This window comes from Cynara cardunculus (genome assembly GCF_001531365.2).
Source record: "Cynara cardunculus var. scolymus isolate 2C chromosome LG 1, CcrdV1, whole genome shotgun sequence".
NCBI classification, from domain to species: domain Eukaryota; kingdom Viridiplantae; phylum Streptophyta; class Magnoliopsida; order Asterales; family Asteraceae; genus Cynara; species Cynara cardunculus.
The window spans coordinates 10,473,117-10,490,742 of record NC_037528.1 but is presented as its reverse complement, the minus strand read 5'-3'; the positions used below and the strand labels follow the sequence as shown (position 1 = coordinate 10,490,742).

Sequence of the window (17,626 nt, the reverse complement as noted above, 5' to 3'; positions counted from 1 at the left end):
GATTATAATGTATCATCATGAAGGTTAAAATGGTAATTTGTCGTCATTCAGAGAACAATTACCAAACATTCATATTTCATTTAGTACTTAACCATTCTGATTCTCTTAACAATTCTGATCACTTAACTATTCTGCACCCAACCATTCAGCAACTACCAGACAGCCCCTAATAGTTTCATTAAGAAGCAACCTCTTAACAGTTAAGAGGTTAATCTTGTTTGATTAAAAAAAAGTCTGACTCGTAATGATTCTAAAATCTTCTGAATGATTTTGTATCATTAATCACTCTTAACCATTAAAAGCCCTAATTTCATTGTACACAATTACCAAAAAATTATATTTCATTTTGCACTATATCATTAAAGCCTCTTAACCATTATAACCACTTAATCATTCTTTACCAAACCATTCAACGATTACCGATGGACCCTTTGATGATAAATTAATTTATTAACCAAGTACTCCAACAAAATGGAAGCATCCCTAATTTGACCACGTGAGGTTAATATTTCTAATCAGAAAACAAACAAAAACCCGGTTAGTAAGGAGAAGAAACCCAGTTCCACACGGTAGGTGGGTGGGTAGGTCACTCCATAAATTGTTACCCAAGACACTCTCGGATCTTTCATCTCCTTCTCCATCCCATTTTTTCTCATAATCGGAAAATCCAATCCGTCGTCTCCTGCAATGAGCAACCAGCCGGAATCTTCTTCTTCCGACCCGTACGTTTTTGTTTACTGATCTATCGGTTTTTGATCCGATGCAGTTTTCGGTTTCATCTTCAAGATTTGATCTCAATTGGACTCTGATTATCGTGTTCTTGATTGAATTCTTTCAGGAAAGGTCCGCCGCCGCCGAAAAAGGACTTTTCAACTGCTATCTTGGAGCGCAAGAAGTCTCCGAATCGGCTTGTTGTTGACGAAGCTGTCAATGACGATAACTCCGTCGTCGCTATGCACCCTAATACGATGGAAAAATTGCAGCTTTTCCGTGGGGATACCATACTGATTAAGGTTTTGCTCTTCAGTATTTAATGTCGGTTTAGAAACCTACGGTTTCTTGATTTTTTATTGTGTGTACTACTGATAGTGATTGTATATAAAATTATGGTATATCTAGTTGACTATATTGATCTTAGATCATCGTAGATATTCCTCAAACCCGAGGTTGATAGAACATAATATATTAGGATTTGGAGAAGGAAACAATTGCTGTTCCATTCCATGATCAATCCAGTGCTCTGCAAATGCTTTTTCGACAAGGCTTTGTCTTGAATTTGCTATTTTCAGTGTGGTTAACGACATTTACTGAAGTTCCGAATCCGTATAAATGCTTGACATCCATAGTTAAGTGCAGTTATCTATTTCTAACTCAGTGATTCTGGTTAGCGTGAATAATAGTGATACTAGTGTTGGAGGGTAGACAACTCTATGAGACCTTATATTTTATCAATCGAAATAGGAAATTGTGAATGATCAAAAGTTTGACGATTAGAAAAACAAGTCTTCTAGCCACCTGTTTTTACTTTTTAAAGAAATAGATTGTCCTTGACAATTTTCAGGTGTCAAGTTCCTGCCTACTTCCTATGAATCTATAGTTTGATAACTGGAAATGGCAGCCATAAGTAAGCAACCCTAAGCATTGGTTGTTTATTGTTAAGAATTCATCTCAACTGTTTTACATCTCCATCTGGATAGATTTAGCTCAGGATTTATGCGTATGAATATTTTTGTTTGGATAACTGTGAATATGTGATTGGAAGTACAAAGCCGCACAAGTATATACATTCTAGCACCATCATCAACTAATACTAAAGTGGTCAAGACCAGATATCATACCCACAAAGAGTCAGTTAACAAGTGACAGTGTAAGACTGTAAGGTCAATTAGTTAGCAATTTCAATAAGACAAAATGATTTAATAATTTAAAACAATTGGATATTAAATTTCTATTGATCTTCATGACAGTGCAGAAATGTCACAGTTTGCTGCTGCAGCCTTGCTTCATTCCCATTAAAATTTGAATGGTGATTTTTTCAGGTTCAATCATGCAAACTTTTTTGTCCGACAAAACATTGTTTCAATGCATATTTGACTTGAATAATGTAAGATAATTCAGTATCGAATTTATCCATTTTTGCAAGTCATACTCACATACAGACACATGGCACCAACTTTCTGTCAGCTATAGGTTAGACGCTGCAACATATGTCTTTGATTAGCAGAGTCAACAGCTAACATAAGCTTTAGTACTGATTGGATTATCAGAATCAGTATATATTAAAACTGTCTAAAGTATAAGGTCACAGCTTGTCATGCTGCAGCAATCATATGTTTATGTCTTGTACTTAATTACCAGGTTCTTATGCTATGCAAGGTAAATGCATATGTTCATTCTAGTTAAATGTCTAAGTTGACCATGACACCTCACGGGTGATAGCTAGTCTGCAGTGGGTGTGACAGTGAGTAATCTTGAACAAACAGCAAAGGAGGGCCAGTTACACCCGTCACTTCTTTTGTTGTAGTGTCTTTCAAAAAAGTACGTTCGTATCCAACCAAAGGGATTTTAGCAGTTTAGCCTACATTTGCTGGAAGTAGAACACAGTAAAAGGATATTATAACTTCTGTCATTGCAAGTTAAAATATAAGTGTCTAACAGAAAGATAAACAGCTGCAGAAAGTAAGAAAGCTGTAAATTGTTTGAGGAAATACGATGGGAGAAAATAAAGGAAACTACTATAATTCTTTTATTAAAGAAAAGAGTTGGGTTGGTTCCGAGCATCGGAAGACTCCTCTGAACTGCTCCCTCGGTTTACTTTGGCCGTACTCGCTGCCAAATCTGATGTAGTCAATACTTCTTTGTTGATGTCTTCTTTTTCTGTGTTCTCTGTTCTGCCCACTTCACTAGAAGTTGTTCCTCATTCCTTCAGATCATGCCCGACTTTAATCTTGAGTGAAGCTTGCACTAGCATTGCCAATCCTATATAGTGTGAATGAGGGCATAAGCGTGGCCTTATGCTTCATCCTGCACTAGGCAAGGTCATGTTGAAAACGGTGGAGCTCCACTGCTCTATCTTCTTTCTGTTTCCAGCTCAACCCCGCCTCTCGGTTCTGTCTTTGTCTCAGCTCTCCTCAGCATATCGTTTCCCACACCTTTCAACTTTGTCAACATCATACTCTTCTGCAGTGTAGCCTCCTTAGCATACACTGCAACCTCTTGAAATTCAGCAGCATTTTAATCCCACAACCTAATATAGCCTTAACGGCTTGACTCATGTACCTTTGTCTTGATGGAGATTGTGTGCTACTGGGTGATCTCTAATGGGTTCATTGTATTTGATTACGCCATAAAAGGCAAACCCATCACATTATGTTCAGATGGTAAATTTTTATTTGTTTACTTGTAGTGTTTATGCTGATGGGTATAAATTGTGTCTGTCATGACACCTTTTGTAAGAGTCAGCTAGTTTTTCCCCTAATTTGGTATTTTGTCTACAGGGCAAGAAAAGGAGAGATACAGTCTGTATCGCACTTGCTGATGAAACATGTGATGAGCCGAAGATTAGAATGAACAAGGTTATTAGGACAAACTTGAGGATTCGGCTTGGTGATGTTGTGTCTGTGCACCAGTGCCCAGATGTCAAGTATGGAAAGCGTATTCATGTTCTTCCTCTGGATGACACCATCGAAGGTGTTACGGGGGACTTGTTTGATGCATATTTGAAACGTAAGTTTTTGTGTGTGATTTGTACTCTGAGAACACTATCATTTGATTTCCGGACTAAACAACCCTTAATAAGACACTGGTGGGGACATTGATTCCAGCTTAGCTGCCATGATTGGTATTATGTATGCAGGGCTATACTCAACTTCTATAGCATAGAAGATTGGTGCCTTAGTTCTGCCAGTAACATTCATATGCGGGTAGCTGTAGCCTGTAGGTTGTAGCCAACAAACGGTGAAAAATGATGCTAGTCCATTTTTTTGGGTTGGTGATGATATTAGGGGATGCTTGGTTGATACTAGGGAATGGGAATAGGAATAGGAATGTTAATGGGAACAGGAATGCTTGTGAATGATTTTCATTCCCCCCATTTGCATAGTAATGACCCATTACCCAAAATTCAGCAATGTCCCATTTCATTATACCAAACCAACCAACAATATCGAATTTCATTCCTGTTCCTTGTATCCCATATCCTTCAACCAACCATTCCCTTGAGTGTTGTTTACGTGTTCTTGACTGCTGCTATGCAGATTTAAAGTAAATTTTGACTAAATAATTAAGAGCTAGCTTGTAATGAGTTCTTTTAGCAGTTTTAACACACACACACACACACTCTCTCTCTTATATATATATGTGATTAAAAATAATTAGGGTTTTTGACTAGACCAAGAGCTGGACTTGCAGTACAATGTGGTAGAATATTAGCATCTGCACTTGCCTGCAGAAGAGGACAAATGTTCTAGTTTTAAGAAGTAAAAAGTTCCACCTGAATTTGTGAAAGATTTCTGATTTAGTCATTAGGCTAGATGCATTTAGTTGCCTATTTGTGTTTTCATCAGTCTCATTACATGCTGATTGATAGTTTAAGATATCGAGTTCGTAACAGTTAAACTTGCTATATCCTTTTTCTGCTATGGTTCCATGTTTTTACAGAATTTGCTCTCTAATTGGGACTTATTGCCATTGTTGCAGCCTACTTCTTGGAGGCATATAGACCTGTAAGGAAAGGAGATCATTTCCTTGTTCGAGGAGGGATGAGAAGTGTGGAATTCAAGGTAATTGAAACTGATCCTGGGGAATACTGTGTTGTTGCTCCAGACACTGAAATCTTTTGTGAGGGCGAACCCATTAAGAGGGATGATGAGGATAGGCTGGATGAGGTTGGCTATGATGATGTAGGTGGTGTCAGGAAACAAATGGCGCAGATTCGTGAATTGGTGGAATTACCATTAAGGCACCCACAACTTTTCAAGTCTATTGGAGTAAAGCCCCCTAAAGGAATTTTGCTCTATGGACCTCCTGGTTCAGGAAAGACACTGATAGCCAGGGCTGTTGCTAATGAAACAGGAGCTTTCTTTTTTTGCATCAATGGACCAGAAATTATGTCAAAATTGGCTGGAGAGAGTGAAAGCAATCTCAGGAAGGCATTTGAGGAGGCTGAGAAGAATGCCCCATCAATTATTTTCATTGATGAGATAGATTCAATAGCTCCTAAGCGAGAGAAGACCAATGGTGAAGTTGAAAGGAGGATTGTATCACAGCTCTTGACACTTATGGACGGATTGAAATCGCGTGCCCATGTTATTGTAATTGGGGCTACAAATCGCCCAAACAGCATCGATCCTGCTCTCAGAAGGTTTGGTAGGTTCGATAGGGAAATTGACATTGGTGTGCCAGATGAAGTTGGACGTCTTGAGGTTCTTCGTATCCACACAAAGAACATGAAGCTTTCTGATGATGTAAGGCATTCTTTGTGAAAAGGCTCCTGTGTTAGCCATAAACTTTTAGTTGATCACCAATAACAAATTATAATTGCAGGTTGATTTGGAAAGGATAGCTAAAGAAACACATGGTTATGTTGGTGCTGATCTTGCTGCTCTTTGCACTGAAGCTGCGCTTCAATGCATTAGAGAAAAAATGGATGTTATTGACTTGGAAGATGAATCTATTGATGCTGAGATACTAAATTCCATGGCAGTCTCCAATGAACATTTCCAGACGGCTCTTGGGACAAGCAATCCATCTGCTTTGCGTGAGACGGTATATAGTTTGTAGCATATTCTTTCAAGCTGCTCATTTAGAGGAAACATTTTAACATATAGTTTAATCATCACTTTTGGTGGAATCAGGTTGTTGAGGTTCCGAATTGTAGCTGGGATGATATTGGAGGCCTTGAGAATGTTAAGCGCGAGCTTCAAGAGGTAATGGAAATGACTGCAGTAGTTTGATTTATATTGTGTTGTCATACTCTTCCATTGTTTCTAAAACTCTGTTTTCACTCGAAAATACAACAGACTGTTCAATATCCCGTGGAGCATCCAGAGAAATTTGAGAAATTTGGCATGTCACCGTCCAAAGGAGTTCTTTTCTATGGCCCTCCTGGATGTGGGAAGACACTTTTGGCCAAGGCTATCGCAAATGAATGTCAAGCAAACTTCATTAGTATTAAAGGACCTGAATTACTAACAATGTGGTTTGGGGAAAGTGAAGCCAATGTTCGTGAAATTTTTGACAAAGCCAGAGGATCTGCACCGTGTGTTTTATTCTTTGATGAACTCGACTCCATTGCAACTCAGGTATATTTGCAAGTTTGCTCTCTCCTCTTCAATAAACACGCATCCATATATACACTTTGTAATCATGACTTACAAGATTGGAAATTCATATATCATCATATTTGCGTTTCCCTTCCAACACAAAAATGAATAAAACAAGATATCGACAGTCTAAATGGACAGATTGTCTATATCTGGGCTAGGCTTACAAGAAAAGCTACTGTAATTATTGCAGAGGGGAAGCAGTTCTGGAGATGCAGGCGGGGCTGCTGATCGAGTTCTGAATCAGCTATTGACTGAAATGGATGGAATGTCTGCGAAAAAGACTGTTTTCATAATTGGAGCGACCAATAGACCTGATATCATTGATCCTGCATTACTACGTCCAGGACGTCTTGATCAACTGATCTATATCCCGTTACCAGATGAGGATTCACGTTACCAGATTTTTAAGGCTGCAATGAGGAAATCCCCTGTTTCTAAGGATGTTGATTTGAGAGCTCTTGCCAAGTATACTCAAGGCTTTAGTGGGGCTGATATTACAGAAATATGCCAACGGGCCTGCAAGTATGCAATAAGAGAGAACATCGAGAAAGTAAGTTTCAATCATTTACATGCTCGTTTTTAATGTTTCTGTGGATTTGAGGATTAATTATATATAATGGTATGTTGATTATTATATGGGTGCAGGACATAGAGAGGGAAAGAAAGAGAAGTGAGAATCCTGACTCGATGGATGAGGACGAGGATGAAGTGGCGGAAATCAAGGCTGCTCATTTTGAGGAATCGATGAAGTATGCACGTAGAAGTGTGAGTGATGCAGACATTCGCAAATACCAGGCATTTGCTCAGACGTTGCAACAGTCTCGAGGGTTTGGATCTGAATTCCGTTTCTCGGAAGCAACATCCGGTGGGGGTGCTGCTGCATCTGATCCCTTTGCTGCTTCTGCCGGAGGAGCTGATGATGACGACTTATACAGTTAGCTTATTTTATAAATGGTCCATGTTTTAAGAAATACATTTGTTGCAGGATCTACATGCTCCTCTGAATGGTAGGGAACCATGAACATGTGTTAATTTAATTCTGCATTGCTATCCACCCATCATTTGAACATGTACTCTACACTTTTTCTTATTTATTTATGGAAAATAGTACATTTCTTGTTTGATTTCGGTTTTCAAAGATTATATCATCATTACTGCATCAAATTGCTTTTTACTGGTGGTTTCACTTTCATTATTGAAGGTATTTCTTGAGTTGTGCTCTAATGGTGTGTATGTGTAACAAAGTCATTGATCCGTTTTGGTTTTAATTTGTTGACAAATTTAAAGACACCTATGCCTGGTTTGTATACGTATGTCGAAGGGAAACGAGGGTTAGGATATGGTATATGTTTGACAATGGAGATCGGAGTTGTAGAAGCACCAGAGAAGAGGATGGGGAAATGAAGAAACCGATGAATCCATGGTGGTCGACAATGTCTATGGTTGGAGAAAAAAACGGCTGGGGCGGGCATACGTAATATTTTTCTAATACATAATTAAATGAATGAAATTAATAGTTCCAATATCAAATTAAATAAACATATATGTCTAGTCTAATAGAAGAAATTGTGATGCAATTAATGCAAAATGAAGATTGATTTTAATTGTTACAAGGCTTTGCTCACGTTTTCTATTGCGTTTGAATCGGTTGTTGTATTTTAGCTAAATTTTTGAATTTGTCAAAAATAGATGGTAATATAATCTAAAATTAAAATGTATTAATGGTTTTATAATTCAACTACATGAGGTTTTTAAGGATGAAATAAACAATTATACATGTTCATAAGTTTATAAAAACAAATAATTATATTAATTCAGACTTTAGATTTTAAAACCATCTCTTTGTCAATCAAAAATGAAATAAAACTTCAGATCCGATAGCTTAACAAACAAGTGACACTCCGGTCTACTTGAACATTGAGATGTGGTCCAGCCCAAACGATATATGGCCCAACTCGGAAATCTCCAAACTTTAACAACTCAACGCATCCTATGCAAACCTACCAAACAAGATATGTCGATCCCAACAATCCTCCAAAACCTCAAAACCGTAAAAAAATTTAGCAACCTACCAATCACCACCCTCGCCATCCAATCCCCTTACCGGAAAATTGCTGAACTCGTCATCTCGTCCTCCGCCACCCAAACAACCACCACTAAACCCCCCGCCGCTGTGTTATCTACCCTTACTCCCGACATAGTCGAATTGATTCTCTCAGACCCACGTATAAAGACTTCCAAATGCCTGTCCTTCTTCAACGTCATCTCAGAAAACCAATCTTTAATCCCCTTCAAGATCCAAATTCAACACCATGTAACACTAATTTGCAGGGCGATCAAGTCAAGGAAGTTTGAAGATGCCGAGAGTCTTATAACTTCATTAACAAATGATGGAAATTTCAGGTACCACTTTTCAGATGTAGTTTCTTTTGCTGATAGTCAACATTTTCATCCTAGAGTTTTGTCAAAAATGTTCAATTTGATGCTAAAAGTTTATTCCGATAGTGGGAAATTCATTGCGGCTTTTGAGACTTTCAGTTATATGAGAGACAATGGGATTGAAATCGATGAGAGGACGTGTTGTGTTTACTTGATTGCACTCAATAGATGCGAACATTTAGGGTTAGGGTTAGTGTTTTTTTACAACATGGTGGAATCTGGAATCGATGTTTCAGTTTATTCTTTAACAGTTATGGTGGATGGATTGTGTAAAAACGGGGAGATCACAAGGGCCAGAGAATTAGTTGAAGAGTCTGTGTGCAAGAGTATTAAACCTAATGTAATCACCTTCAATACTTTGATTGATGCATGTTGCAAAAGATGGAAATTCGAAGAGTTGGATTTGGTATTGCTGTTGATGGAGAAAGAAGGGGTGGAGCTTAATTTGAAAACCTACAAGTTCTTACTAGATGGGTTTTTGAGCAGCGGGAAGATTGGGGATGCTGAAAGAATGATAAAGGAGATGTATGATAAAGATTTGAAAGTGGAGACCTATTTGTGGAATTCGATAATTCTTAAGTACTGTAAATTAGGGAAAATGGAGAGTGCATTCCAAGTGTTTGATAAAATGCTTGAGAGAGGTGGTGCTCCAAATGCAGAGACATTTCGAATCATGGTTAGTGGGATTTGTGGGATTGGGGAGATAGAAGCAGCAAAGGAGTTAGCAGATATGATGCAGAGAAAGGAGATAGCTTTGGGGCATGGTGTTTTTGAGGATTTGATCCATGGATGCTGTAAACAGGGGAAGTTTGGTGATGCTATTGGACTGCTTTCGACAATGGAGAAGAAAGGATTATTTGGGGACGTGCGTTTGTATAACATGGTCATCGATGGTTTATTTGAGTTGGATCGTGTTGAAGAAGCAACCATACTTTTGAGCATCGTGGTGAAATGTGGTGCGACTCCTGAAACGAGCTTTATACGGTATTTGATGAATGGTTAAGTGTATGGTATGTTTACAGCCTGCAGATTTCTCGTTCTCAAGACTCGGATTGTATGAGTTTTTCAATCAATTTAAATAAAAGATCCAAAATTGAAGAACTCATGCTAGTACAACCACCACCCTCTAGTCAAGAAGCTTCATTTATTTACAACATGGAAGTGATAGTTTAAATATCCTTCCTTCCCACACAAAACCACTCGAGTTCCAAGTTAACAAAGATCATAAAACGGAAGTTATGGAAGATCACGAGATAATGTAGTAGCAACCCTCGAGAGGGTTGGGCTCAGTGGTCCATCCTTACCAAAGCTGGAAATGCTGTGAGATCGTCTTTTGACTTTGAAGCTTCCGGAGGACAGGAGCCTTCTCTCCTTGATCATACCTGGATTGGGTTGCACCGAGTCTGGGCCTGGCTCGCTTTTGGCTCTCAAGAACCGGTCTAGATTCCGATTGTACTTGTCCCCATGGTGGTTGGCAACTGTATCATGTTGGCCGAGGGAGAGAAGATTATTATGGTTAGGGTCGAATTCATCATCAGTGAAGTAACCATTTTCTTGAATATCCTGCATTGCAAGATCGTCATACTCCTCGTCTGATTTGGTTGATTCCTCGTCCACTGAACCTTCCATCTGCAGATTATTGAATCAATAAGAACCAAAATCAACAGACAAAAGACAATCACGTAAAATATTGTTTGGGTACCTCTTCATGCATATGTTCTTTGGCATCATCACTAAGATCTTCATCACTATCTACCTCGAGGTGATCATCGACCTCTTCATCGCTGCCATAAACCGACTGCTCCTCCTTCAACTGAAAGTTGTACACTAGTCAGAAAACACACTAGAAACGAGAAAGGTTTTGGTTTACTTTTGATGAAATAAAATGTACCTCTTTAGCAGGTCCATCAGAGACCTTAGGTGAGCTACAGCATGATGAATGATATCTGCTACCATTGTCGGTAAGCTCGCCTTTTGACTCGTCAACGCTACTAGCACGGCTAGTGCAACCAAGGTCGGTTTGCCAAGCACTGATTCCGAAGTTGCCAAATTGCAGATTAACAGGTTCAGCCTTTCCGATCTGCAATGGCCCATACATTGGCATCCCTATACCATCCTCAGCAGGATGTCCTACAATCGGCTTGCCATTAGCATCTACAGAATGAACAGGCCACGCCTTTGCTACAGACCCATCGTCGTTTAGAAGAGCCATCAAATTCCGTGAAGAACCTTGCCTTTGAATCAGTTGAAACATTCCCTTGGAGCTAAGTGAGTTAGCCACACACTGGTTTCTATACTCCTCATCAACTAGAAAAACTGTGTTAGTGGTTGGGTCGTAAAGCTGCTCCCCGGTTTCACGTCTTCTTAAGCAGCTGAAAACCGTGGCATGGATCGCAGCAACACTCTTATCAACATTGGTATTATTTACTTTCGGCACCAGATGCTTGTCTGCTCGATTGCAAAGGTACTCTTGGATTGTTCTGATGTTTCTTATGTACTTTACATACTTATTCTTGGCAGGATCTAAAGTCATGTACTTTGCGCGAACTGCAAATCTTTCCATGTGTTTGTCCTCATTTGTAATGTATATCATGAATGGTATAATTGATGGATGTTTCTTCATTAACCCCATCTGCATTTTGAATCAAAATTGGCATCAGAGGCTTCACATTAACATAACTGGAAAAATGTTAAAAGGACAGTCTTGCAACTTTGTTACTATATATACCACAAAGTTAAGGCTCAAGTGAACACCCTCCACGACGACTGATTCTTTGCGCTCTTCCCATGCTGTGATGAGTCGATCAAGACTATCAATGACCATCTCACTTTGTGCCTTAAAGCCCTCGATTGCCATTTGCTTAGGGCTAATGAGGTCAATTGTAGCAGATGATGCAGATCCCTCCTTAGGTGCTGCTGGGGGTACTGCTGTTGCATCAAATGAAGCACTAGTCTTGAATTGTGATTGAGGTGAAACACTTCCTTGTTTCTTAGCTTTTCTCTTGGCCTTGGCTTCTGAAACAGCCACTGGATCTAGATGTTCTCCGGCATGGTAAGTAGAAGACCAGAGGAGGGGATTTTGCTTTTCATCAACAAAGCTCCTCATCATGTGCCGAATGGAGTCTGTAGATATAACAGTTGTGATCCCTAACCTGCTAGCCTGCAGGTTCAGTTCAACATCTATATAACAAAATCTATCATCATCATCAAGTATTAAAATAACAAATTGGTTTCTGAATTTCGGTTTTCTTGTTACATCCTCTTGTTCAAATTCAGGTGCAACTGTGCAGCAGTGTATCAGATCCAACGGTCATGAGTTAGTATGAAAGATTTATGGTGTTTTGCTACACATAAAAGGAGTCATAAAGACATCAATCGTCATCTCCTACACTATCTGTGTACCATCAACATGTATCAAATTAAGAATCTTGCAATGAACCAAGAGTGTATTTCTGGAAAGATTAGTTTAGCAGTAGTGAAGAATATAAATCCGTGTCTAAGAACTCATCGATACGACACAAAGAAAGCCTTAAGACGGATTTACCAGCAAAGCAGACAATGTAGATTTGCCACATCCACTGGTACCGCACAGTAGCACCGTCACAGATTCCTTTCTTTCCCTGATTCTGGAAAAAAAAAAAGCAAGGGGTATTTAAATCTTAAATAGTGAAGGGGAGTTACCCACCCGTTCCCACATGTAATAATATTTAAACGCAGACACACGTGCATGCTCGAACACAAACAAATTAAGCGAAGAAAGATGTTAAAGATTTGACAAATTGTTAATGTCTGATCAAGGAGAAGGGTATAGCTGATATGAATCAACTAACCCTCTGCCAATCTGATAAAAACCAACCAACAGAAATGTTGCTCCTCTGAAGAAGGAAAAATGGCTCATATTTCAAGATGTATTCAAGAAAGAGTCGACAATGGAAACAGTCATACCCAAACTAGTTGGTTATGCATGTACAATAATACAAAGGAATGCTAAAAGATGATGCATGCAAGAATTGCTGACATCTTGCTATGTTCTTCCTATCCAAATTTGGAACACTGCTATAACAAGTATAAAATAACGAACTAACATGCACTGATTAACTATATTCTTAGCATATTGAAACTCTTGTCTCTGACAAGCATCATCCTAGTTTCATCATGTTTCCCCTCTCAAACAACCATTAGAAAAATCATATTCTTTCTGTTCCACTTTAAGTATCCCTTTTTGACTTCTTTGTGTCAAACAATCTACGTTTAACCTCACAATTGATATGAAATTATTTAATTTCTGACTATAGATAGATTGATGATATGTTAGTTGATAAAAAAGTAATGCAGTAGGAAATCTTTGTCGTACAAAAATATTAAAAGCTCATCAACTTTGAATATTAGAAGCATTAGGTTTAACGTTTAAAAGTCGACAGGGGAATCTTGAGCTTAATTTGAAAAGAAAAGCTTCCAGAAAACAACATGAAGTCATAGCATACTTCCAAGTAGATTTTATGCTGAACAACAAAACTAGAGAGACTCAAAAGTCATATTCATGATAGCACAAGATAATGTGAAGAGAAATTGTGGTGCAGGATATCTCAAGGAATGCTATGTTGCGATACTGAAATCTTTCACATGATTTCCTTTGCTTGTAAGGAACCTTAAGACAGAGATGTAGGGACAGCAATTATCACCAAATACTCCAACCACAACATAATATCCTTATACAGCCACAAATACAAGGAAAGGAGCCACTACCATGAAAAGGGAAAGTTGACATCACTTATGTTCATAATTGGATAGCATACTCGACTAAATAAAGAAGATAAAGGATGATAAAAGTACCTGCAAGCTAAAACCAAATCAGCCCTCTGATTGGTACCAACATACTTGTATTCAGCCAGAGCGTCACACACGACATCTATGAACCTCTTCCGTTTGACAATAACTGTAGTGCGCTTTTTGTAAGATTCAAAAGGTATGCTCCTTATTTTATCATCATTCTCTACTACGTTGTTTCTGCTTCTTCCTTCCTTATCTGATCGACCATCGGTGACGCAACTATTCTCTTTCCCAGGATGAACTTTTAAGAAATCCTTTCCCGTTTTAATTACACCCATGGCAGCCAAAGTGTCACCCAAGCATTCGGTTCTCATGATTTCAAAAACCCTTTGGCTAATCTGGTAGAAGAAGCAGATTGTATTCAGTGCAGGCCTAATTATTGCATAAAGTCATTCAATGAACATATCAAACGCAGTTTGATCAAACAAGTGAATCTTTTCGATGGTATCTTGCTACAAAATGGTCTAAAGAATAGTGGAACATCCAAAAAACCATCTCCTGAGATGATCCAATCTTAATTTCTAAGAGAAGCATTCAACTTAGGTTCAACAAAATATATACTAAACCATGGAATCATGAGCATGTTTCTAGAACAGAGTTTTAGTGCTCAAAAGCAATGTACAGTCCAAACTTAAGGTTGGGTGAGCAATTTTTGGCTAAAGTAACTAAATATGCCAAATAATACAAGTAAATTCGTTACCAAGACATTCATTTCAAGGGTTAACAAAGCCTAAAGTAACAAAATAGTGAAGCACTCGTGAGGCCAAAAGTCAATTTCTTGAAAAGAAAACCCTTTATTCTGTCAAAAATGTATAAGATCTAAGGATCACAATACTAGGATTTCATGAAGATCCAAATTTGTCTTGAACTTTTTGGTTGTAATAATCGAGTTTAGCTAGTTAACAGGAAGGAAGTATCAATTTGGATTGAAACAAATTGTAAGAAGAAATGAAATAGGTGAAACCTTGAAGGCATGACGTGCTTTACACCCCATCAACTGCAAGGCGCTCTGAAGAACATGACGTGTGTACCTAAATGTCAAATCCTCATTCCTTCTCCTTTGGTCATTGCCACCGAAATCATCCTCCACCACTATGTATAACAATTTAGCCACCTCCATCTGTCAAATCGTGACAAAGTCAAAGCAATTCAAAGGGATCGCAATGCGGATTGATTGGAAAGAGAAATGCAAAGGTTCCTTACGTGAGAAGATAAGACGTTGGTGTCAAAAATCCAGATATGAATGTGATGGATTGTTGAGAAAGGGTTAGAAATCAAAAGGGCATTTGGATATGAGGATGATGATCAGTAGCAGCATAAAATTGTTCGAGAGCGATATGGTCATTGTTGTGGCACCTGCTTCCACGCATCAGCGTCTTCAACACTCCACGAGTCGTCTCCCCCTCTACTTTCTCTGTCTCTTTCTCTCTCTAGATTTCTTAAATTTTTTTGTCGGAAATTGATTGACGAATTTGGGCTGAAACTTTCAAACACAAACCCTATGAACCAAAAACACCTTTTTATATTTTGTAGGGTCCCCTCTCCCTCCTCCCTCTCCTCTCCACCTCCAAATTGTATATATATATATATATATATACAAACACAATATATATATATATATATATAGATATATTCTATATAATATATTATTAAAATGACACGTATTTACTTTTACCATTTTTGTTTTATTTTACTTAAATTAATAATATTTACCAACTTTTTTATAATGATGACCAATTAAAGAAAAACGAATAAAAATATTATTTAAAAATAAAATTTTATATTTACTTTTTTCATTTGAACGCATCGTTATTTACATGTTTCTTTTTTACATACGTTAATGTAGACTTACTTTTTACATTCGTAATGTATGGTTCTGATATTAAATTAATGTGTACAATGAAAACTATGTATTTATGGGTATTAAAGCAAGACACTTTGGTACATACCATATGTAATGTTTTGTATGTAAAAGCTAACGTGATTTTGTTAATTTTATTATTTAGGTTGAATGTAAACCTATTCAATATTCATGTATTGACGTAGTCATGTTACTCGTGATTATTAATTATTAATCTGTATTTAATCAAATGTCTGAATAAGACACCAATAGAAACGTATTTAAACCTAATAGCCGGATAATTATTGCATGTGATATACGTTACTATTTAACGTAAAGTGTATTTACTATTATTCCATGATTCTTGTCATTGTAGGTGAAGATACACTTAATCGAATTAAGAATTTTGGTGGGATTTCAAGACCATTAGTGATTAAGCTCAGAGAATGTGATACAATGAACAATGTTCTAATACATGAGTGAACACTTGTTCATAGGTGAATTATCTCGTTTCAATATTTAAAAAAAAGAATTGTGTTCATATGTGAATCAAATTACCACATACACGTAATGCAAACAATATATGTACAGATTACCAATTATTTCGAAAAAGGTGAACAATGTTTAGAAGTAAAACACATGAATATTGTTCATAAGCACAATTTAAACTTGTTAATAGGTGAACTAGGTACCATTCTACGTTTCTTTCATATGCGAACCAAAGTACATGGTGCATGTGTGTGGTGTTCAAATGAAAAGCCATAAATTTTTAATAATGAAAATTCGATCTTAATTTACTAGTTTAAGGTTTCTATTTCCAAGTTTTTTTCCACTAATTTAAAATAACAACGGAAAAGAAAAAAATACCTTAATTTATTTTTTATATTTTCTGTAACATTATTTTGATATTAACGATCATCGATCTTTTATCCAATTTTCTATCTTGAAATTATTAACAATTTTACAATCTACAAATTAACCTAAATCTCATATGTGAACACGGATATCGATGTTCTTCATTTGTCATTTGAAATGTAACTAAACAGAATAGTTCTCGACAAAGCACTATCAGATGATGATGATGATGATGATGATGATGATAATTAAATTTATATTGCTTCATATATGAATATGTGAACCATAACATAGATTCATATGTGAATCTTAATCATAAGTTGTATGTGAATCAATTTAAAAACTTATAACAAAGATTCTTAATCAGTTTAAGATTCGTGTACAAGTTATGATTCATATTCTTTTGCGAATATTAATCATAACTTATACGTGAATCAATTTACAATATAAACCCAAGAGTATGAATTAGCTTAAGATTCATATGTAAATCTTAAATAAAACAGTAAATTACACTTTTGGTCCTTATGGTTACCACCAATTAGTAACTCTCTTCCCTCTTTTAAACTAGTTAAAATTTTAATCGCTCTTGTCACCATTTTACTTCACTTTTGATCCCTTACACTAACCATAGTTAAAAAAAATCCGTTAACTAAGGATCCATTTTCTTCTACTAAGATGGAATATTTAGTAGCAAAACAAAAATGGAACCCTCCCTCACTGTTAAAAACGTGATTTAATTTTGATAGGTAAAAAGAATTATAAAAAAATGATTTTCAAGTCAAGAATATGAAAATATAATAAACGAGATATAATTTTTTTTTATTAACCTGGATATCTAATCCGTTATGCGAGTCGACTAATTTCAGTACGATCACATTTTTTGCAGATATTCCGGAGTCACCACGTTTGAACATCCGTTGTCATAAGAGAATTTTTATTCCTATTTGGATTTGAACATAAAATCTCTTGATATTTTTAACCTTTAGAACTAAACTTAAACCAATCAAACATCATTATGGTTTAAACGAGATATAATTGACATTACAAAATATATATATAATAACGATTAAAGGATGTTGAGGTGACAAAAGTAACCGACCAAAACCTACGGCCACGTGTGTGTAGGCCTCTTTTTGTTGCCGCCAGATTTCAAATATCCGTCACCTCAACCCAAAATTCAACCTTAAAATATAATATATGACTTTAATTCTTATTTTAGGAAAAAAAAACATTTTTTATTAATTCAAAAAAGAATTGTATTATTAATTCTTTATATTTGTATCAAAGTATTTATTTTAAACGTATTTTTGAAATTTTTCTAAATTACAAATTAAAA

General features: G+C 36.8%; 3 protein-coding genes across 8 annotated transcripts; 2 read left to right on the top strand and 1 right to left on the bottom strand.

Annotated features, from left to right (window-relative positions):
• The first annotated feature begins 601 nt into the window (after nt 1–601).
• On the top strand, nt 602–7,450 carry LOC112511348 (cell division cycle protein 48 homolog). Its single transcript, XM_025116946.1, has 9 exons — nt 602–722; nt 839–1,013; nt 3,498–3,726; nt 4,699–5,465; nt 5,545–5,766; nt 5,856–5,927; nt 6,021–6,302; nt 6,517–6,876; nt 6,972–7,450. The coding sequence occupies exons 1-9, from the start codon at nt 688–690 to the stop codon at nt 7,263–7,265; spliced, it is 2,436 nt and encodes an 811-aa protein (XP_024972714.1). The 5' UTR covers nt 602–687; the 3' UTR covers nt 7,266–7,450.
• A 1,224-nt stretch (nt 7,451–8,674) lies between these two features.
• Nucleotides 8,675–9,788, top strand: LOC112514154 (pentatricopeptide repeat-containing protein At2g28050). Its single transcript, XM_025120488.1, has 2 exons — nt 8,675–8,729; nt 9,017–9,788. The coding sequence occupies exons 1-2, from the start codon at nt 8,714–8,716 to the stop codon at nt 9,766–9,768; spliced, it is 768 nt and encodes a 255-aa protein (XP_024976256.1). The 5' UTR covers nt 8,675–8,713; the 3' UTR covers nt 9,769–9,788.
• On the bottom strand, nt 9,573–14,994 carry LOC112514128 (P-loop NTPase domain-containing protein LPA1 homolog 2-like). Of its 6 annotated transcripts, XM_025120462.1 has the most exons (8): nt 14,799–14,994; nt 14,560–14,715; nt 13,599–13,933; nt 12,310–12,391; nt 11,494–11,925; nt 10,657–11,397; nt 10,468–10,578; nt 9,573–10,394 (listed from the first exon to the last, which is right to left on the bottom strand). In XM_025120462.1, exons 2-8 carry the CDS (start codon nt 14,713–14,715, stop codon nt 10,002–10,004), a joined length of 2,250 nt encoding a protein of 749 aa, XP_024976230.1. In that variant the 5' UTR covers nt 14,799–14,994; the 3' UTR covers nt 9,573–10,001. The 6 variants fall into 6 exon arrangements, with proteins under 6 accessions (XP_024976230.1, XP_024976234.1, XP_024976238.1 ...); XM_025120466.1 differs by having other exon boundaries at nt 14,560–14,994; XM_025120470.1 differs by lacking the exon at nt 14,799–14,994 and having other exon boundaries at nt 13,599–13,967; nt 14,560–14,648.
• Between the last annotated feature and the right edge of the window lie 2,632 nt (nt 14,995–17,626).

Bases quoted from the DNA above. Each gene is read 5' to 3' on its own strand.
- LOC112511348 (XM_025116946.1), top strand. From the start codon at position 688: ATGAGCAACCAGCCGGAATCTTCTTCTTCCGACCC. The intron at 5,767-5,855 runs GTATATAGTTTG...TGGTGGAATCAG, and splicing joins CATCTGCTTTGCGTGAGACG to GTTGTTGAGGTTCCGAATTG. The intron at 6,303-6,516 runs GTATATTTGCAA...TAATTATTGCAG, and splicing joins TCGACTCCATTGCAACTCAG to AGGGGAAGCAGTTCTGGAGA.
- LOC112514128 (XM_025120466.1), bottom strand. From the start codon at position 14,715: ATGGAGGTGGCTAAATTGTTATACATAGTGGTGGAGGATGATTTCGGT. The intron at 13,934-14,559 runs GTTTCACCTATT...TTCTTCTACCAG, and splicing joins AAGCACGTCATGCCTTCAAG to ATTAGCCAAAGGGTTTTTGA. The intron at 11,926-12,309 runs GTAAATCCGTCT...CTGAACCTGCAG, and splicing joins CTACATTGTCTGCTTTGCTG to GCTAGCAGGTTAGGGATCAC.